The 19,128-nt window shown below is 34.0% G+C and overlaps 1 protein-coding gene across 4 annotated transcripts in view; it reads right to left on the reverse strand.

Annotated features, from left to right (window-relative positions):
• LOC110812759 (DNA topoisomerase 4 subunit B (DUF810)) overlaps positions 1-19,128 on the reverse strand; it is a 104,138-nt gene that overhangs the window by 51,440 nt on the left and 33,570 nt on the right. For all 4 annotated transcript variants that reach the window (XM_088217735.1, XM_088217733.1, XM_088217732.1 and 1 more), the window contains 3 exons: positions 6,444-6,629; positions 6,177-6,332; positions 3,060-3,152 (listed from right to left, as the gene is read on the reverse strand). In XM_088217735.1, the coding sequence (XP_088073861.1) occupies positions 3,060-3,152; positions 6,177-6,332; positions 6,444-6,629 (435 nt within the window). The remainder of the gene's footprint in view (positions 1-3,059; positions 3,153-6,176; positions 6,333-6,443; positions 6,630-19,128) is intronic.

Consider the following 19,128-nt stretch of genomic DNA (forward strand, 5'->3'; position numbering starts at 1 on the left):
CACAAGAAGGGATATGGAACCTAGAAGAGCAATGACTGCTAGCTACAAGTATGAAGACAGGCTCTTCCCAGGACACCGTTGCACAAGTAAAGCAGTAATGGTCTTGTAGGAGATTGTTACAGAGGGGACCCTTGAAAGAAAAGTTTTCAGAACTGAATTTTAAGGACAAGGTTGATATTCAAGGGAATGGCATTTTTAGGATATCAAGGGTAAAGAAAGAAAAAAATTACAAAAAAGGGGCAAAAAAGTATTTTTGTGGAACATTTAGGGTTAGGGTTTCTTCTAAGGTTTCTTTCACCAGTAGAGTCTGCCATCACCATCCCATGGCCGCCACTAGGGCCAAAACGGTCGCATGATCCTCACTGCAAATATTCTTGTTTAAGCCTATAAAATTTCTATGCTTATATGCATCAAGGGAAAAGAATAAGAAATACTTCTCAGTTTTCTCTCTCTGTTTCTTTTCTCCTCCTCTTTTCTTCTCTCTTCTCTCCTTCTTTCTTTCTTAGATCAGATAGGCACGTCAAAGACATCTAACAACATCCTTCTCAAGAAATAAAAGAAGAAAACAATCCAAAAAAAGGCCAGGAAAAGAAAGAAATCACCAAACACAATAAAAAGGCTACATGCAGTAACTAAATAAGTTCCATTCGACGGTGGAGATTAGAGATGCTAATGTTATGAAAGTAACCATGTGCTTTGGCCCATAAGGAAGCCAAGAAGGTAATCCTCTCCCAATGTTCAGTGTAAGAAGTATATATGTTGTTAAAGATTGTAGAATTACAAGAAAACCATATACACCATAGCCCTATGAAGAGAACACCTTCCCATAGCACAGGGACAGGCCTGGTCGATCAACAGTTTCAATTCCAGGACCTGCTTTTCTGTCCACTGTTTGATCAACAGTTTCAGTTCTCAGTTATCCCAGAGAATGTTTAAGATCGGGCGGCTCAATCACTCTGCATGTCCTGTGTTTCCATTTACAATGGATATTTGTCAGGCTGAGTGTGATCGACCCCACAAACTATAATTGATTTCAACATTTTCTATCCCTTGTGCAGTTGATTTTTACTAAGCCAAACCTCTAGTGTGCCCGCTTAGGTCAAAAAAATGAGATTCTAGTTCGGAGTTGGGGAACCCACAGCTGGCCTTTTTGATTGGGAGAGGGCTAAAGCCATGGATCTGGGGCCTGTTTTACTGGAGAGAAGCCTAGCCCATCAGAGACAACCTCCTTGTAAGTCAAATTTCTGGTATTTATCTGAGTTGGCTTTGGGACCTAGCTCACAATTCAATTTCCACTCCCATCTGTGCGTTATAAGTAATGACTAAGTTTATAATTGCTGATTGATCTCCACAAATTCCTCCTCAAAGCAAGATGTTTTCATTTTGGTGCCACAACAAAGTATGTGGCAAGATTTTTGCATATTTGAAAATTAAATTTGGCATCCCCTCGATCTCCTCGGGCTCCTTATCCCCTCAAACATGTCAATCTTATTACTTTAATTCTTGGAGTATCCATGTTTAAATACTGAAAATAAGCTTTAGAATGATATGAATTGCGATATTCTTCCTATGATTTCTTTTTCCTTCCATCTGGAATACTTGTCACCACTACTTTAAGCCTTGGAAAATAATATTAGATTTCCATAAGATAGCAACTATTATGTAAGAAATATGCTTCTAGAGAATGTAGTGCCTAAACAATGTCTATACTAATTAAAAAAACTTCATATAAATTATCTCGTATTTTACCATTTGCAACTGAATCATATGTCTGATAGTATGTAACTAAGAGAATATGACAAGATTCACCATGCTTTGGACCCATTCAAAGTCCTCTTTTTCTTCAAATCAACAATAAATATAAGAATGTGAAAACATAACAGGTAAAATTGAGGGTTTTTTCTTTTTCAAGAGGCAAAAAAAGTAAGGGTCAAGGAAAGAGTATTGCTAGTGGCTTAAGATAAGGCTAAAGTGAGGAAGAGAAAGATTGCCTAACGAATCAAGGTCAATGTGTAGCACAATTTCTCAAATAAAATTGCAAAAATTTCGAGTTAAAAATGGCAAGCAAATAGCTCACTTGAAAGCTTGGCTTGGCTTCGACGTAACTTAACGTTAGGAATCAGCTTGGCTAAAAGTGAGTTGTCTCTAGAAATGGCTTAGCTCAAGACACGGGTTAGCTCAAGGAACAGCTCACACAGGGTTGCACTTGTAGCTTCCGACACATGAGAGATGGATGCACCCTTCTAATCATTGTTGCTTGTTGGGCTTCTGGCTATGGGGTCCTCTGATGTCGCAAGTTCAAACATGGTTAGGCAAATTGATAACTAGCAAGGCAACAACAACCTCAATTTGACTCGAGATATGGTAATTTCTACTGGAGTTACAGACTGAGAATTGGTAGGTAGGCTCACTGGCTCCTTCTACTGTTGATGGTCTTGGTGGTGTCACCCATCCCTTAATGGTGGTGAGTGAACGCTTGCAGAAGAATGGTCTGACTTTCGTGCGCGTTATTCTATAATTCCTAGGGTTTAGGGTGTCTCTGCCATTTAGGACTACGCTGTGAAATTTGATGAAAAATTATGGTTACATCACAAATCTAAGTTAGGTTTCGACAACAATTGATGTAGGAAAAAGATAACTTGAACATAACATTTTGAGAAAATTTACTAAATATCAAATTAGTGCCTACATCTCTACAATCAAATAAATAATCTAATTTGTGTTTGAATAGTCTACCCAATATTGTTTCTATTGGGAATCAAATAACATAACATGGGTGAATTTATCGCCTTTTAATTTTATTTACTATAATTTTTTTCCTATTTTTCTGTTTGTAACAACTATATATGCCCATGTACATCCTCCTCTCAATATAGAAGAAATTTAGTCTCCCTAAATTGCACAAGAATATATATTTTTAGCTCATTTATATCAATCTTTTCTAACGCAGAATTATCATTTGTGGTTAATGAGTTCTGAAGTATCACAAGCTATTAAAACCATCAAACTAGCAAGCAAATAACAAGAACAACTAATAGTGCTACAAAATGGGAACCAACCTCAAGATCCAATGCTCGTCCTGTCCATTCCAAGATATGAGCATGCTGGGCTATTGTCCAATCAAGAATGATTGGATTAGAAATCTCTCCAATCTGCATATATGGGAGCAAATATTAATCCTCTGATTTGATATCAAACCTATACAAAAGGACATGAAGCATCATATTTCAATCATTTAACAGGAAGACAAATTTTAGATTTTTGTTTTCTTGATAAAAGAAAAAAAAAAAGCCATTAGAAGGGAGAATAAAATATAAACTAAAGGAGGATAAGCTACCCTTGAAAAGAAACAAAGTAAATTTACCATTGATACATCATAGCAAGCATAAAGTGGATAAAGAAATTCCGCAGAAAAGGCTATAGACCATAAAGACCACCATCTCCCAAAAGTCATTAGATGACCAAGACCTATCCTTAAAATTTTCGCATCCCTCTCCTACCAAAGATTCCATAACCCAGCAAATAGAACCCCTATTAATCACACAATGAGAAACTTATAAATTCTAAATACCAAATATCATCCTGAGAGAAATGTCTTTCAGGTACCAGTTTGCTTATTCCATACGACCTTGAACTAGAAAGTCCTCAACCAGCCAGTGAGGAGAATACACTTAGCTCGCAGGGGTTGTTGATGAACACTTGTATTGACTTTTGCTTTGTACAGTTACAGTTCTTTGTTTAGTTTTTAAAGTACGCGACAATCAACACAGCTTCCTCCCAGTAGTTATGGTTTTGGAATAAACTGCTTATGAGTTTTCCTGTGTCTATACTCCAAAAGAAAATGGAGTCCCATAAGTAAAAACAGTCACTTGCTTACTACTATACATGCCTTCTTGTTTCAAAATTATGTTCCTAAATACTACTGGGAGGAAGCCGTGTTAATTGTTACATATCTTATCAACCACTCTCTCGAATACTACACATCCGAAGTCTAATGGAAGTTCTAGCATATTCTTTCAAAAGATCCCGGTCACCAATAACCTTATCCCTTGTGTTTTGAGTGTGTTGTCTACATTCATATACATCAATCTCAAAGCAGGAAACTCGATCCTAGGATCACTAAGTGTGTTTTTGTGGCATATTCCTCCACTCATTAAGGGTACAATTTTTTTTTGAAATAAAAAATGTAAAGTATTATTCACAAGACACCAAAAAAGGGGGTACCACCTATTTACAAAAAACCTCTACAATGAAATTAGAGTGTCAATGACATTCTCAAAATCCCCATTATTTATGATATCATGACCAAGCACAATTGACCCAAATAAGTGTATCCACCTATCAATTAATCTATTAAAACTACTCTCTATGCTATCAAAAACTCTTCTATTGCGCTCTTTCCAATTCACACAAAAAACAATCAAAGAGATGATGTTAACAATATTTTTTTTTTACATATAAACCATCTCAAGCCCAAATCTCCCCCCTGACCGAACCCGAAATAACCCAATTGATACCTATCCACCCATAAATTGTGCACCATAGGTTAGAAACAATAGGGCACCACAGCAGAATTTGCTTAATATACCAGTTGATCTCAATCACAAACTGAAACACGAAAGGAAGAACCCGAGGAGGAGAAAGAAAGGTATTAAAGGCTAGAGGAAAAGTTGGTATACTTGTCACATGAAACATCAGAGATTTGATATGTAATGAGTGTAATAAGTCAATTCATGCACACAACATAGAGAACTGCATTTGCAAGCTGCCTATGAGATAATTTGAAGAGTATTCTAAGAAAGGGATTTATATCCAAGAAAAATAATGAATTGCTTTTTGAAGTGTATAATGATGCTGGCTGTATGGGACCATTAGTTGGCAGAAGATCTACATCTGAATAATGCACTTCTTGTAGAAATCTAGTGAATTTGAGGAGTAAGAAGCAAAATGTTGTATCTCGATCCAGTTCCAAGCCAGACTCTATCTATGACCCAAGCAGTGTGTAAATTCCTATCATTACAGATGATTTTGGAAGATTTGAAGATTCAGTAAGATAGGTTTACGAAACTCTTTTGCAATAATAAGACAACAATTAGCATCGTCCACAACCCTGAGCAACATGACAAGATGAAAGATATTGAAATTAGTTGATACTTTGAAAAGAAAAAGCTGGATAGCAGATTGATATGTACATCATACATGCACTATTTTGAAATTCGCAAATGTATTGACCAAAGTATTAAGTAATCTTGAATTTCAAACTATTATTGACAAGTTGAGAATAGATAATATCTATTTAACCAGACTGAGGGAGAGTGTTGAGAAGTGTACGTGCATGAGTAGGGTAAAGGATATACCAATGACATACCCCTTTGTTGTAATCTTTGTAATTGATTAGGATTCCTTCTATGATTTTTACGAACTTGTATATATAGGGTCCTAATACTCAATAAAATTCACATTCATTCTTCCACATAACCTACTCAACTTACAGTTGGAACAAAAAGCTTAGCGTTGAAGAAGCAGGAACCTTCCAAAATCTTTAGTGAAGTATGAATAAAATGATTAGAGGTTAAGAAGGCAGAAAAACACTTTCAAGCAAAAATGCTTCGGGGGTCCAAAATCAAACTCTACAATCATGGCCTAAAGAAAAGACAACAGAACCAAGGAGCTGAATTAAAGAGAGTGCGTCAATATCCTCACGGTCATTAAGGTACTAAAAAAATGTTTTCAACAAGCCTTAACTACCACAATAGTCAAAATAAAAGGAAATGGGATTATTGTGACTATGTGACAAATTGCAAAAGTGGGGGAAATAAAGTCACCAAAGAAACTTTATCAATCTAAATGTCCAAAACCAATTCTTGATCATTAAATTGTCGCACTTCTATAAAAATTTCAAAAAAAAAAATTTCTTCTATTTTAGTTTGGAGGATTTCCTATCCTCTTCTGATGAACAGAAGCAAGATATCCAAGAAAAGTTACAAAGAAAAAAACAAACACAGAAATTACATTTTAAAAGAGGAGCTAAAAAGAGGTCTTAATTGAAGAAAAGAAAAATATCACATATCTGTACCCATAATAAACTTCCAACACAGTGCAAACAGAAAATTTATTCCTGCATAGTTGTTTTTGCCATGTTAATTTCTCTCTTACTATTTCTAATTAAAACTAACCTTATAATGGTCCAGATTTTGGTACAAGGGACTGTGCAACTTATTTTGCTCAACGGAATTATATAGCTGAGTCAGGTCTTGATCCAACATATCAGCAGCAGGAAGCACAGATCTAACATCTTCAGATAAAGATGACACTCCCCTAAGGAAGGGTCTCTGCATATCGAAAGTAAATAATATTCTAATAAAGATATGGCATAAAATATACCAATTGCAAGAAAGAAACAATTTCACTTAAAAGAAAGAGACAAAAGCACAAACACGAACCAGTCTTTCCCCATAAAACTTGTGCACTAACATTGCTGAGATTGTCATACAGTCTGGAAAGAAATCTCGCAGCACAGGGCCAAAAACATTTAACTCTCTCTTAGCAACCAATCTTAGCTCATTTGCAAGCAGAGCCAGAGGATGAATTCTTTGTGCTTTCAATTCCAGATTCCTGATATCTCCTGCCTAGCATTTTTTGGTAAAACGGAAATGGAAATTGTTAAGAGCAAAAGCTTACATAGATAGAGGGTAAAATATTCTCCTACCGGCAAAAGAAAACAAAACACCAAAAAAGGGGGAGACATCAACATAAAATAGCCTCCCAATTGCTTCACATAATTGGCGCAGTCAACTGCAAAAATAGCATGTGCCATAACCCACAAAAAGACCATGCAAATAATTCTATCCAAATAAAATGCTTGGGGTCAACACACTAAGTAAAGATTCTGATGTTACATCCAGCCACAAACCCATTGCGGATAATAATGAAATTCTTATATATTTTCCTATATAGGAACTGCATAATATGTCAATAGTTAAAAAAAATGGTAAATTAGATCAAAAAGATTAAGAGTAAATTCCACCTTTTGTAATTAGTTGTAATTCATTATTTATTTCCTTTTTCACCCTAGAAAACTTGTATATATAGAGTTATAATACTCATAAAATATACATTAACATTCTTGACATGGTATTAAGGCTGGTTTTCCAGCTAGAAGGTTGGCAGCTACGGTAGTGGTGGCCGGCTATTAAGGCTGGCTCTATTAGGGTTTTGTGTTTTCTTATTTTGGCGATTAAAGCCAATTAAGGTTTGTGAAAAAAACTAAGGTATTTTCTTTTTTATAAAGCTTTAATACTATGTTAAGAATAATGTGTTGTCTTTATTATTGAATAATATGACCTTGCATATCCAAGTTTTCTAGAGCAAGAAAGGAAACCGGCAATTAATTATATATATGGTGTATTTTATCAGATTGTCCTTTAAACTAATTCTTCAAGCTTAATTACATATGAATTACATTTTTTCAACATCCACCGGACGGAGGGGCTTTCAAGATCAAAACACCTTGATCATGAACTCACATATACAATAGCAAACAGAAACTTAAATTTCCTAATCAAACTCTCCCTACTCAAACCACATTCAACATTTTGAATGCAAATCAAGTTAACTGGGAATTAAAATAAAAGGAATAGAAAAAACGACACAACTTACCCGATAAATCGATTCAAATTCTCAACTCAACAAGACGGTTGAATCAATCTCACTTGAAAAACTTTCACTCTCATAAATTAGCAAAGCTAATTGTAAAGAACGAAACTGAAATTTTATTTCTGAATTCTGAATTGAATGTTAAGGTGAGGCTTTTATATAGGCTTCCACCGCAATAATTCTAAATAGTTACAAACACTTGAATTTAATTTAAACTGTACCTAAATCCTAAGCTTATCCTAATTTTAGGATTAAAATCATACTATAGATAATATCTAAACAATAAAATAATAGTTAAAATATTTTATCTTAATCTAGAATTTGAATAAAATAATTAATTAAATACTTAGTAGGACTCCCCTCTCTCCTGGCCGAATTTCCCATGTGCCTTTTATCTTTCTTGGACTTCAATTTGGTGTAGAATTCTCCTTCAGATTTAATCATGCATAAAAAAGGAAGAGGGAAGAGTTCCATCTCGGCTACAGCTCTCCCAAATGAGCGGGAGCGCCACCCCCCCGACCAAGCTCCCTTTATATGTGTGGGCCACTTGTGGGTGCAAGCTTTTCCTCCCACACAAGCCCATGCTTGCACATGTAGGAAAGGCTGCCCAATGGCACGGCAAGCCTTGGACGGCTGCCCATTTGCGTGGTAATCCTAGGCCACGCCCTCCTTTGCCCGAAAGGCCTTGATCCTTTCTCGCCTTGGGCCAAAAATTGCCCTCCATCTCACTTGCGATTCTCCAAGCCCATTGATTCCCTTATGGGCCTTAAGCCCCCTCTCTTGTCTTGTCTTGGCTTTGTCTTAGTAATAATCCCATTTAGTAAAGTGCCTACGGGTAGGCCTACTTTCCTCTTTGAGATGAGTCAGTTTAGTAAACAAGGAACACTTGGAATTACTTTTCTTTTTGAGGCGCGTCAAATTAGGAAACAAAACGGACCTGGAGTTGCTTGCTTGTTTAGGACAAGACCTGCGGTAGTCCACGCGGGAATTTCTTTTTTCCAGCCTCCTTCCCATGCAATTGTGTACTCGAGGGTAATTACCCTATAGGAAACCTGATTTTCACAAGATTTCTCCTTGATGCGGGATTGCATCATTAGAATTAAATTTGAGTTATCTGGGATCACATCACCACCAGTTCTCATAACCTTAACAAGCCTCCTAAACCATCCATGTAGAAATTGTTTTTAACCCATACAAGGTCAATTCAATTTAAATACCATCTTTCTAGTCATGTTTGTATCAAAATTAGGTTATAGATTAATATAGACTTCTTCTTCTAATTCTCTCTACAGGAATTCATTTTTAACATTAAATATTTGTAGATAACAATCAAACTAAATACCCAAGGAAAGTAACACTCTCTCAACATTCATCTTTTCTATCAGTGCAAATGTATCATAAAAACCAACCAATATGTTTGGTTGTAACCAACCTGGCTTCGTATATCTCCAAAGACTTATTCACTTTATATTTCATTGTAAAAGCCCATTTAGACCCCATTGGTTTCTCTCCTTTCGAAGATTCAGCTAGATCTCAATCTTTATTTTCTTCTCCTATCTCCATCATGACTCTTATAGCTTGTTTCCACTCCTTACTTTTTATTTCTTCAAATGTTGTTATGCTATGGTATTTTGGAGAATGAGAGAACTTTGGTGTGATGGTGACAAGTCTTTATAAGACACGAAAATGAGACATGGAATAAAAAGGGTATTTTATAAAATTTTGGTGCCTTTTTATACCCCAGGGGAAAGTGTAGGTCATTGATCTAAAGTTGATTGATTGCCGGAGCAAACTTAACAGCTAGTCCATTTCAGCATTTCAGTTGCAAAGACTAGATCCAATTCTTGGACATGCTTGGAAAGCTGAATAAGATTTTTCTTTCTCGAGTAAATATGAGTGATAGGAAAAGGAACTAGTTCCCTTAAGGCAACAATCAGGTCAGCAAGAGTAGACAAGCCTATAAAAGAAAAAGATATGGAGATGATTTCTTCCCTAAAAAATAAGGATTAGCAAATTAGGATGCATCTTAAACAAAGTGACATCTAAAGATACATGGAATTCTTATTAGGTGTACAATACCCTTTTACCTTTTTTGAGCTGAAAAGTATACAAAAACACATCTCAAGGCTTTAGTATTTGGTTTACCCATTTAGAGGAATAAAGATGAACAAATGATACTGTTGACTAGAATATTATTTTGCTCAATTAGTTAAGATATGTTTTCCTATATAAACCTTCCATAATCTTTCTTATAATTATATAATTAGTTAGAATCAATTAGAATCTCAACTATGATGTTAATTTCCTTATTTGTAGGTAAGAATTTTGTATATATACCTCAATTGTAACAATATAAGTAGTATCAGAAAATAAAGTAAATATTTTTTTCACCAAAAATCCACATGGTATCAGAGACAAAATATGATTGTTTTAGGGTTCTAATATTAGATTTTTTTCCAAATCATAAAATAATACAATAGTCTGACTTGCTATCACCTATCAAGACCTACTCTTACCACCATCCCAGATGGAGACGTAACCTCACTGCTGACCTGCCCCCCAAAATCAGTGGCAATTTTCAGCGCACTCATGAACCACATGTGCCACCAGAGACAGTCGCCGAAAAACTTCTATCTTGTCTAAATCAAGTCGCACCGCTGCTAGAAAGCCCCGATCGAGACAGATCCGGCCTTATTGTACGTGATCCAGCTCGAAACCATGCCTTACGGCTCCTGCCTTCACGCAATTGTTGCGCATTCGGCCGATCCGCTAGTTTGAGCACTCCGTGGCGTCTTCCAGACCCTTCCATGCATGGAGACGTCCCGATCTAGCCTTTTTGCACATCGAGTAGTCTCGATCTGGCTCATCCACGCCTTGGTTTGAGCCGATCGCCCATTATGAGCATTCCACCACACTGTTTAGGCTCTTTCGCACACGGAAGCATCCCTATTTGACTCTTTCGTGCATCGAGCCACTCTGATCAGGTCAGTCTTTGCACTGAGCTTACTGGCCTTCCTTGGTTTAGTTTTTTGAGCACTACCGCTTTTCCAAACAGATCTAATTCTGATGATCTTTCCAGGGTTCATAGCACTTTTTTTAGCCTCAGTTGGTGCCGGTCAGAGGGACCGGACTTGGTATTGTTATTTCTATGTCTCTAATTACTTTAAACAATGACATAAGTAAAGATATTGGTTGTTCCTATTTCGGATTACCCTTCATCAACTATTAGAGCCTTTTCAAAAAATGTAAAATCAGGTATTGGTCTTTTCCCTACTATTTACAATTCTGATACTTAAATTATAAACTCTGCAGTTAACAAACACATGATAAACTCTTATAAAGACTTCCTAACCTATTTTTTTTGTACTAAATGGGAAAATATCCGAATAGCAGATGAATTGTATACTCCTGTATCTAGAATAGGTTCCGTTAATTGTACTCCAACTATTACTCTGTCGTTAATCCTTCATATGCCTAGTTTTGCTAACAATTTTTAATATATTAGTTTCATTATTAGAGATTTTGACTATAAGATTGAATTTTTTCTTAATTATTATATCTTTCAGGATCTTTAAACAGGGCAGATGATTGACATTGGTAGACTGTAGAATGACTTATATGTTTTGAATAGAAGTCAAAGTGTAATTGGGAATCAAGCCACCTTCGCGAATACGGAAGTCAATCAAAAAATTCTACAATTGCATCAACGGGTGGGACATCATTCTTTACTTCAGAAAAATTATATCTCAGTTTGTTTAAAAGAACTCTGTAAATTTTTAATTTTGTGATGCATGTGAACTAGCTAAACATAAAAGTTTTTATCATATGAGTAACCATAGAAGTCCGACCTTTTTTATGACTATTCACTCTAATGTTTGGGGACCTATTCAAAATACATTTTTATCTTATCATAGATAGTTTGTCAATTTTATTGATTGTTATACGAAATTAACATGGATTTATCCGTTGAAAACAAAAATTAATGTGTTCTCATACTTTTAGTCATTTCCAAAAAAGATATGCATACAGTTCGATTTTAAAGTTCAGATTATAAGAACATATAATGGTACAGAATATATGCATGGTGGATTTCGTGCCTACTTAGAGTTTAGTTGAAAAATCCATCAAATGAGTTGTGCTTATACCAATGTTCAAAATGGTATTGCTAAAAAGAAAAACAATCATATATTGGAAGTAACTCGATCTCTTATGTTCTAAATCTATCAAAAAGTTACTGGAGAGATATAGTTCTTTTAACTGCTTATCTTATCAACATAATATCTCTGAGAAATCTTGATTTTAGAAGTCTTTTGTAGGTTTTGTAAGGAAAAAATTCTTATACCGTTTCTCCAAAAATGCTTGAATGTGTTTATTTTGTCTATGCTACAAACGTGGGCAAGTTAGAATCCAGGACTCTTTAGTATGTATTTGTTGGATATCTCCCTACTCAAAAATGTTATAAATGTTATCATCCTCCGTTTACAAAATATTTTGTAACCATAGATGTCACTTTTAGGTAATCAGAGCTTTATTTGAATTTAACACCAACACCTCCTTAGGGAGAGAGTGAGAAGGAAGAGGTTATGCCCAACTTGTTAACTATTGACAGTCATGTTCAAAGTGAGAGTTTTTTTCCAAAAGATCTTATTCAATGAGAAAATATCATACGGCTAAATAAATCAGACTTGAAAAGGTATTCAAAGAGAGAAAAAACAAAAAAAGTCATCATGCAGTCTGTCCTACGTCAAGAATCTCACCCAGTACCTGAAGATACTGGTGGGTTATCTTTATCTTATTATTTATCTAATAAACTCAATGCTCTTAAAAAAGGAATTAGAACTTACACTAAACACCCAATGTGTAACTTTGTTTCCTATAACTTTCTATCTCCCACCTATAGATCATTTATCTTGTCTATTTTCTTTCCGTCTATTCCACATGGTTGGATCTCCGAATGATATAAGGTCAACTATCGGTTATTGCACACTCGTAAGAGACAATTTGGTTACATAGAAAAGTAATAAGCAGAGTGTAGTTATCCACTCTAATGCTAAAGTAGAATATAGAGCAATGACCCAAAAAATTAGTATGATTGTAAAAGCTAATAAAAGAATTAAACTATTTAAAGAAGAGAATTTATTCTTATTTTGTAATAATAAAGCAGCCATTAACATTTTCCATAATCCAGTTCCAAATAATCCGACAAAGTATATTGAGATTGATCAACATTTCATAAGAGAGAAAGTGGTTGATGACTCCTTATATCTATATCGTGTGTCTTCTAGTGATCAGGTGACATATGTATTCACTAAAGTACTTTACAACAAATCTCTTCATAACTTAGTTTACAAGTTGGGCATGTGTGATATCTTTACATCAACTTGAGGGGAGGCGTTGACTAAGAATATTATGTGGCTCAATTAATTGAAATAATTTTTCCAGTATAAATCTTCCCGTAATCTTTCTCATAGTTATGCAGTTAATTAGAATCCCTAATATAATGTTAATTTCTTCATCTGTAGGTAGAAATTCAGTATATATACTCCAATTATAACAACATAAGTGGTATAAGAAAATAAAGTAAATATTTTTTTTCACCAAAAATCTATAGATACACATGGAAACACTTTTGGGACAAGTCTAATGGAGCTCTTAAAGTGAGAAAATTGTCATCATAGCATCTTTTGGAATTCAAAACCCTAGGATAAGAGCAATTAGTTTATAGTATGGGCAACAGTGAGGAAAGCTTTTTCCTATATCATTTAGGCATATGTTTTTGAGAGAAAAACAATCTAGTGGTGGCTGGTAGGTTACACTCTTCATTTCAACAATCTCATTTTGTTGGGGTTGTGTATATGTATGAGGACTAATTAATTTGTTTTAGCAAAGGAAGGATGATAAAGATGATTAAAATAACCTTTCACGTTATCATATAAGATTCTTTTACTCAAGTGCAATGAAGTTTGATTTTTTTAATCATTTGAGGAACACTTGGAAATACGACACTAAAATTTTGATTTTTTTTCTCAGAGGAGGAAGATTCGTGTTCCTTAGGTGCAATCATCAATGAAAGAGACAAATCAACTAGTTCCTGTAAGACTAGGCATTATGAGTCGACAACAAAAATCAAAATGTACCAAACAAAAAAGAATTTAAGTTCTATTATAGCTTATTAGAACATAAAGGAATTAGGTGCAACGAGGTTTTGCCAAATTACACAATGAACTTGTTCAACATCAATGTCTTGACAAAGTATAGGAAACATTAATTTAAGAAGACCAAAGGAAAGATGACTAAATTCAGTCCTTCCTATAATTAATGTTTCTAAAAGACATATCAAGGATCAAAATCCTAAAGCTCTAATAATTTAGAAAAAATAATTTGTCTTTCACAATATTGGAACTCTTAGTTGACTAATTCCTCATTCAAACCAGTTAGTATATCATAAATCTAGTCCTTTTATAAGAAATTCATTAGGATAGTTATATTCATACTGATCAATTTTTTGCCACAAATTTTTAAGAAGGTTGGCATACTCCACCATTGAGAAATTGCCTTGTTTTCTAGTTAAATATTTTGTATATTTGTCAAAATATTAATTACAAAATTATTATAAACGGTTGGGAGAAAAGAGTGAAGGAGAAGAGAGACAGACAGACACATAGAGAGAAAGAGAAACATTTGAAAGAATATTTTGATTTTATTTTATATGAAATGATAAAAATGAAGATAGGAAATAGGAGTAGGAGGAGACAAAAATATTGTTGACTAGAATATTATGTTGTTCAATTAGTTGAGATACTTTTCTCTGTATAATCCTTCCCGTAATCTTTCCAATAATGATGTAATTAACTAAAAACAATTACAAACCCTACTATAATGTTAATTTCCTTATTTGTATATAAGAATTTTATATACAGCCTACTTGTAATAACATGAGGGGTATAAGAAAATAAAGTTAACAATTTTTATCCAAAATATTTATGATATGAGACTCAAAATAAGATTATTTTAAGGCTTTAATTTTAATATTTTTTCTAAACCCTAAAATAGCACAATAGACTGAATTGGCATCCACTTATCAAAATCTACTCACACCACCACCCTAGACGGAGTTGTGGCCTCACCGCCAGCCTATCCGCGACTCTGATGACCGTTTCTAAAGCATGTCAACCACAAATGCTGCCAGCAGTAGAAGTGTGCAGGCCGCATGCACCACTAGTAGCAAAAGCGCGAGTCACAAGGCGCTATCAGGAAACCCCTATTCAGCTTGAAAATTATCGCATCGTCGCCAGAAAACCCCGATTAGGACAGATCTGGGCTTGTCGCACTCGATCCGGCTCAAATTGCGCATCTTCGGCCTTCCTTCACGCAGCTACCGCGCATTCCACCGATTAAGCCCTTGCCACACGAAGAGATAACCTGTCTTCCCATACGCGCGCTAAATTGTTTCAATCTAGTTCGTCCTTGCATTGAGCCAAGTAATCTCCTTCTGATGCTGTGTCTGCCATCGTGTCCTTGCTTGCCTGAACTGTTTCTGGTCACTATCTCTGGGTTTCTAACATATTTCCTTTTTTTTTACACTAATCCTGGTGTTTTTCATGTTGTCTAGAAGGTTTGTTCTTTTCCTATGAGAGTAGTTACTTGGTATTGTTCTTTTCTTATTTTTAATTACTTTAAAATTACAAAAGCAAAAAAAAAAAAAAATAGATTGTTCCTACTTCACATAACCCCTTATTACAAATCAGTTTCACAAAATTTTATGAAACTAATTATCTTACTTAATCAAGATTTTATTCGTTGTTCATTAAAACTGGATGATTGCAGGGTTGCATTACTAGTGATATGAAGAAACCAAATGTCGCTAGTTTGGAATATACATATGGAACTCTGAAAACTTTTTAGTAATGTCTTGACTCATCAGTTCTATGCAACCTTACATTGTCGGAACATATACGTTACTCAATACTACATCAAAAATATAAAATACAGCATCTATTACATACTCACAAATTGGTATTGATGCCGAAATCTACAGACTCCAAAATAAGTTCATGACACAAAGTAAGGAAATATGGTTATTTCTCAATATTTTTCTGAGCTAAGTGAATTATATCAGGAGTTAAATTACTATCAAGATTTCCAAACAAATTGCATTAAAAATGCAATCAAATTTCAAAAACTAATAGAGAATGAGTGGACTTATGATTTCTTGATTGGTCTTAACACAAATATGATCACATATGGGTTCAAGTGTTTGATAAGGATCTTCTCCCCTCATTACAACAAACATATGCTCATATCTAATAAAAAGAAAGTAGACGAAATTTTATACTTCACATAAAATCAATTAAGAAGGCTGAGTTAGCTGCTCAATTGCTTAGTCTGACCAATCCAAAGACCAACAAAATTGTTACTATTGTGACAAATTGAAACACACTAAGAAAACTTGCTTAAAATTGCATGGACGACCAACTAGAGGTTGTGGGGAAAGAAAATGCAGACCTATAAGAATTCAAGCAAATTTAGTTGAGACAAGTGAAACACCTAACACACCAACAGTTGGATCTTTTTAAATAAGAAGATTCAAAACTTTAAGCATATTCTATCCCAACTTAACTTCTCATCAACTATTGGTCAATCAAATTTGGAAAAATCAGGTATTGCTCATTTTCCTGCTATTTCCACTTCTGATATATGGATTATAAACTTTAAAGTTAACAAACACAAGACAAACTCTTTTAAAAACTTCCTAACTTATTTTTTTTGTACTAAAAGGAAAAATGTATGTATAGCAGATGGGTCATACACTCTTGTATCTAGAATAAGTTCCATTAATTGTACCATGACTATTATATTGTTTTCAGTTTTGCAAGTGCTTAGTTTTCCAGACAATTTTTTATCTATTAACGTCATCACTATATATCTTAATTGCAAAATTGAATTTTTTTCTGATTATTACATCTTTCGAAATCTTCAAACAGAGAAAACGATTAGCATTGATATATCACATGATGGCTTATATGTCTTGAATAAAAATCATAGCATAATTAGGAGTCAAGCCACCATTGAGAATGTGGAAATCAATTTAGAAATACTACAACGGAATCGGCAGTTGGGACATCCTTCTTTTTTTGTTTTAAAAAAATTATATTTTACTTTATTTAAAAGAACTTCTATGGATTATTTATTTTGTAATGCATATGAACTTACTAAATATAAAAAGAGTTCTTATCATTTGAATAATAATAGAAGTTCTACTCCTTTTACAACTATTCACTCTTATGTGTGGGGAGCTATTCAGAATACCTTTTTATCTACCTATAGATGGTTTGTTACTTTTATTGACTGTTGTACTAAATTAACATGGATTTATATGTTGAAAGCAAAAAGTAATGTGTTTTCATACTTTTAAACATTTCATTAAATGATACGTACACAGTTCAATTTTAAAATTAAGGTTCTAATAACTGATAATGGTACAAAATATATAGATGGCAAGTTCCGTGCCTACTTGAAGTCTAATGGGATAATTTATAAAAAGAGTTGTACTTACACTAGTAAACAAAATAGTATTACTGAAAAGAAGAATAGGCACATATTGGAGGTAGCTCGGTCACTAATGTTCACCATGAATCTACTGAAAAATTATTCGTGAGATACAATTCTCTCAGCTGCTTATCTTATCATCAGAATGTCTTTACGAATGCTCGATTTTAGAAGTCCTTTGAATGTTTTATAAGGAAAAAATTTTGATATTGTTCCCTCAAAAGTGTTTGAATTTATTTATTTTTCCGTACTAAAAATGTGAGTAAACTGGGACCTAGGGCTCTCAAGTGTGTATTTATTGGATATTCTTACTCAAAAAAGCAACAAATATTATCATCCACCATCTAAAAAATATTTTGTGACTATGAATGTTAACTTTAGAGAATTTGAATTTTATTTCAGTTCAAACTCAACACTTCTTTAAGGGGAGAGTGAGAAGGAAAGGTTATACTCATCTTAGTAACTTTTGATAGTCATATTTAGGGGGAGAGTGTTATTTAGGAAGATGTTATTTAAGGAGAAAATCGAACTTGAAAAAGTATTTAATGAGAAATAAGATAGAAAAATCTATCATGCAGTCTGTTTTATATCAAGAATCTTGTTCAATTTCTAAAGATACTAGTGAGTTATTTTTACGTTATGATTTATTTAATAAACTCATTACTTTTAGAAAAGAAATTAGGACATGCACTAAGCATGGTGAGTAATACCGGTGGGTTATCTTTATGAGTGATTTTATAACCCATTGCTCTATCTCCTTCCTATAGAGTTTTTGTTTTATTTGTTTCCTCTATGTCTATTCTGCATAATTGGAGAAAAGCTTTCGGAGATCCTAAATGGAAGAAAAGCAATGATTGAACAAATGAAAATTTTGAAAAAAATTAAACATGAGAACTTATTTCACTTCTATAGGGAAAGAAGATCATTGGTTGCAAATGGGTACTTACAGTGAAATGCAAAATTGACAGGTCGATTGAAAGGTACAAAGTCAGACTGATGGCAAAAAGTTTACTCAAACCTATGAAGCTGACTATTAGAAGATATTTACACCTATCGCGATGATAAACACAATCAGAATATTACTGTCTTGTGCAGCTAAACCTGATTGGAACTTACAACAGTTTGATATCAAAAATATCTTCATGGAGATTTAGAGAAAGAGGTATACATAAAAATTCTCCCTTGATTTGAAGATGAAAGAAAGTAAGGGAATGTTTACAAATTAAAGAATGTCGTATACGAGTTGAAGCAGTCTCTAATAACATGTTTTGAAAGGTTTAAGAATGTATAATCTTTTTTAAATATCAACAAAACAATGTTGATAATATCATGTTTATCAAACATTATGAGAGCAGAGTCACTTTTCTTATTATTTATGTAGATAATATACTGGTGACTGGAGATGATATAGAGGAGATGACTCCACCGAACGAACTTCTTACTCAAGAGTTTGAAATAAAATATTTAGAAAAAATACAGTATTTCTTACAAGTTGAACTTGTCAGACCTAATAAAGAGATCTTCATTTCTCAAAAAAAGTATATCTTAAACTTATTAGAAGAAACTAGTATGATGAGTTACAAGCCAGTAGAATCTCCCATTGAAAACAATCACAAACTACAAATGGGTAATGGTACATTAATTGACTTAGAAAAGTATCAGAGATTGGTTGAAAGATATCTCTTACATACTAGACTTGATATAGCATATGCAATTAGTCTGGTGAATCAATAAATGTATGATTCTCGCGAATCTCATTTACATGTCGTTTTTCACATATTACGATACCTAAAACTGCACTAAAAAAAGATTTGTTCTTCTCCAAGAATGATTATCTTAAGATAAAGTCATTTACAGATGTCAATTGGACTGGATCTCCAAATGATAGAAGGTCAACTATCAGTTACTGCACACTCGTAAGAG

This window comes from Carica papaya, chromosome 4 (assembly GCF_054855325.1).
Source record: "Carica papaya isolate Zhongbai chromosome 4, ASM5485532v1, whole genome shotgun sequence".
NCBI lineage: Eukaryota > Viridiplantae > Streptophyta > Magnoliopsida > Brassicales > Caricaceae > Carica > Carica papaya.